Source organism: Lolium rigidum, chromosome 4, assembly GCF_022539505.1.
Source record: "Lolium rigidum isolate FL_2022 chromosome 4, APGP_CSIRO_Lrig_0.1, whole genome shotgun sequence".
NCBI classification, from domain to species: Eukaryota; Viridiplantae; Streptophyta; class Magnoliopsida; order Poales; family Poaceae; genus Lolium; species Lolium rigidum.
In genome coordinates, this window is record NC_061511.1 from 185,056,426 (window position 1) to 185,060,494 (window position 4,069).

General features: G+C 41.6%; 1 protein-coding gene across 1 annotated transcript; it reads right to left on the minus strand.

Moving 5' to 3' along the window:
- Positions 1-984: 984 nt before the first annotated feature.
- LOC124648993 (putative FBD-associated F-box protein At5g53635) lies at positions 985-3,435 on the minus strand. The gene is made up of 4 exons (XM_047188678.1): positions 3,193-3,435; positions 2,101-2,988; positions 1,859-2,011; positions 985-1,571 (listed from the first exon to the last, which is right to left on the minus strand). Exons 1-4 carry the CDS (start codon positions 3,214-3,216, stop codon positions 1,203-1,205), a joined length of 1,434 nt encoding a protein of 477 aa, XP_047044634.1. The 5' UTR covers positions 3,217-3,435; the 3' UTR covers positions 985-1,202.
- Positions 3,436-4,069: the final 634 nt, after the last annotated feature.

Consider the following 4,069-nt stretch of genomic DNA (forward strand, 5'->3'; position numbering starts at 1 on the left):
CCACTTGATTTGTAGATATGGTTAAGTAATGACTTTGTACACATGAATTGAGTGAAATTCAGTAGTATTTCATATACTATCTATTGGTCTTCACCTTATGAAGTTATGCATGGATTAAAATGTGGACTTGTTGTTGATGACCTTGATGAATCTTCACCTTCTTGAGCTAGATCTGCTCCTCCTAGCTTCTGGATCTTACTTCTATGCTTCAATGTCATCATATTGGTGCCGGTGGTTGTTTGTGGATGTCTCGTGGGTGAACTTTGATGAACTAAAATGTTCAACTGTGTCTGGTGATGGCTTAATGGCTTTGCTGGTCGATGGATTGTTTGGCTGGTGCTCATAAAACCTATTTATAGCAGTTTTCGACTGCTGGCATGGTTGCCATGTGTCCCGGGACTCCCGTTGTAGCTTTTGTGTGAGCTGCTTGGGTATTTGGGGTTGAGATTCCAAGCTATGTTGGATCAGCTCGGCACTATGATCTTTATATATGTTAGTTTGAACTTAATTTGAAATGCCATTTGGCAATTCCACTTGGTTTGCTTTGTTTTGATCTTTGCAGGTTGTCCAAGAACAAGAAATGAAATAGGAGAAGATAACAGGAAAGAGAATGTAGCTAGTTTGTTTAGATTAGGGTTTTATTTTCTGTTTTAATCTCTTGTAATTTATTATTTATTTTCTTATAAGTTATAATATATGAAATATTGCAAAGACAATGTAATATGTGTATATATCAATAAAAAATGTAATTTATCTATTCTGAAATTGTTATTTTAAATTCAAATGTTATTTGAATTATAGTCATAAAAGATATTGTTTAAATTCAAATTATTCTCTTATTGGGTAAAAAAGTAAGAAAATACTGTTCACTGTCGATCACTGTAGCAATTGCTCATGTGTCGAGCGCTGATTGGCCGGTCAAAAATAAGGCCCCTACAGTGCATACTCGATGGAGCGCTGAAAGGTCTTTATTTCATCCTATAGTATAGACAGATTCTGTTGAACCGTACATGTATGCCTAATATGTTCCGCCGCGACGATTTTTGCACCATAAAACAGCAATGCGGTTTACCGCATCCAGAGGTATGCTAGAGACACTCTCATAATGGAAAATACAAGTTCTCAAACATGTAACATTTTAGGAACAAGTGCAGTTACAGCTTACAACTATCTTACAAACCCCGATTGACTTATTAGCAAGGTCATTCTATGATGATCTCTACAGATGATAATGATGACGATGATGACCCATTGGTAACTAGCTTCCTTATTAGATTATGCTCGCCTTCATTATTGTGAAACTTGGCCATGATGGGCAATGCAGCCTGCTTATTTATAGAGTCACAGCGTTCGCAGCGCTCCATGTAATGCAGATGAATATTCCTCAAAGTCACTGCCCGCTCCATAACAAGCTTTATATAACTTATCAACTTCTCTTCCTTCTGAAATCCTTCAATGTCCAATAAATTTAAATTGTAATGCTTGAAATCTGATGGTTCCCACATCACATTGGTCTTTTCAGCATTATCAGCGCATGAAAGCTTGTACCGTCCACATATATGACGTGATATCTACAATAGATAATAGGTAACAATAAGACTCTGCATACAGGCAGCACAAAACGTGTACTCAAATATGTATTAATGATACATGAGAACAAAACATCCAGCATCAGGACTTTAACGGTTAGGTTTTTTTTTTTTTCGTTAAAGTCTGGACAGCCCGAAAAGTCTAATTCATAGCAATCTAAGCATAAATGTTGTTGTTTCTATCCTACAAAGTTGGATTGCTATTAAAAGATGGTGGTAACCTATGATTATTTGCAGGTAAAGAGGGATAAATGAGCCAAAAATCATACATTGACATAAAAGCTGTGGAGGAAAGGCGCGGCTTCAAGAAATAATAAAGTCCACTTAAGGTCACAGTCGGCGAAAATACCATACAGATGTACAACTTTCAGATTACTGAATGCATGAACTAGCTTTTTCGGATCTTCAGGTTGAAACCAAACCTGCACCAGAAGAATTGTTAGATGCCAATTTAATCAACGAGTAGAACAAAATCAAGGATATCGACATAATTCAAATACAGACAGCGTACCATTTCATCATGGAAATCCAGATACAGAGTTGACAGGCTACTGGTGTTAGACAGACACCCACTCAATGTGAATGGCATCTGCCAAGACAATAGAGCGCAGGCAACTCTTATGTTACGAAGCCGGGGGACATAGCCAAATAGTAGTGGAGATTTAATGGATAACCAGGTATCGTAGACCAAACGAGCCAATCGCGGGAGACATGCCAACTCAACTTGTGAGAAGTAACATCTGCTAAATTCCAGCGCCACTAGCTGGGAGCTAGGTGCATCAATCTTCAGTACAGAATGTGTATTGCCCAGCATACAAGAGTGCAGGGAAAGGGCCTGCAGGTTGTCGCATGTGTTCATGATGGTTTGCATGTCTGCTTCACCGAATTGCAGATTACGCAGAGTGATGCTCGTAAGCGATCCAAATGTGTTGGGGCAGGCATCTAAGAAAGACATGAAGCGTTGGCCAAATAACATCCGGTGCTCCTCAGTGCATCTTGTACCTCTGATCTCAGGCCATATGTTGAACTCGAGAAAATCTATATTGCTACTCTGAACAGCATTGCCAACAGCCTGCCCAATGGAGTGCAGGTGACATGGGTCTGCAAGGTAGAAGCTGAGGCGGATATCCTTGATGGCACTTGTTGTTGATGCCAGCAACTTTGTCGTTGCTTCACAGTACGAAACCATCACTTTACCAATTGTGCGACTCTCAGAGCATTGCAAGAACTCATCAACATGCAAAACAAGGCGTGAGATTAAGAGCGGGAGGTGTCTCCATCGCCTTGAAAGGGTGCTGGTATGCATTAGATTGTGCAAATACAACCGCTCAAGGATGTTGAGGAGGATGTCATCGGGAAGCGCACTGAGCCTATCTTCTTCTGCTTCAGCTTGGCTTTCCTACACCATGACAAAGGGCTGGTAAGAAATAATGATAAGAATCAAGTAAATAAGATTGCATGTATCGAAGAATATTTGCTCTTCTGAATTGTCTGAATCAATGACAAGAAACAGCATCTCTTTTGGCAGATCCATCGAAATAATTTTGATCACCCCAGTAAACTTTCAGGCCAAATAAATATGTAATGAAGCAATAACACTCACTTTGTGACCAAACGGTACATCCATATGCACCCGCCGAAGGACTTGCTGATTCTTCAATTAAATTAAACTACACAAGGAGAAAACTTGAGATACAAACGGAAGAAATTTCAATTAAGAGATTCGGACTTTACTCAAAATAATTTATCTGGCAACTCCCGGATTCGTTCAAAAAAATCTGAGCTTTTCTTCTCTTAGGGAAAAATGGTGAGTCTTTTCAACCAGGAAACTGACAAAGCTTCCGTCGTCGGGTGTGGGACGACGAGACGCCTCTTTGTGGAAGCAAGAGAGGGTCGCCGGAGGTGGAAGTGAGTGGAGTGGAATCGAAGAGTCCACAAGACGGCGGCGTAGCATGTTTGCAGGGGGAGGCGATAACCACGATCTCTTTTTTTGTTTGTTTGATTGATTGGACAAGGGTTACAAATATAAAGCAAAACCTAGGCTGAATCGGAGGGGAACCAAGATGCTGAATCGGAGGGGAACCAAGATCCGATCGAGTTCTTAGAGCATCTTCAGCCGCGTCCCCTAAAACGTCCCCAAAACGCGTCGGATTGAGCATTTGGGGGACGTGTTTCGTTCGTGCCGCGTTTGGGGACGTCGCAAAATTTCGGAAATTTTGAAACTTACATAGATTCGAACGAAATTTGACTAAATTTAAACTAAACCTAATCTAGAAGTACTTGCGGCGGCCGGAGGCGTCGTAGTACTGGTGGAAGTTGTACATGTCGTCGGTGACGACCTCCTGCTTGACGCGCTCGTCGACGGGCTCGAACTTCACCAAGCCGCTTGGTCTTGCCTCGCCGTCGTTGGTGAGGTCCACCAGCGGCTTGCCGGAGTCGCGGATGGACATGGCGATCGCCGCGTCGAGGTCGCCCCTCAA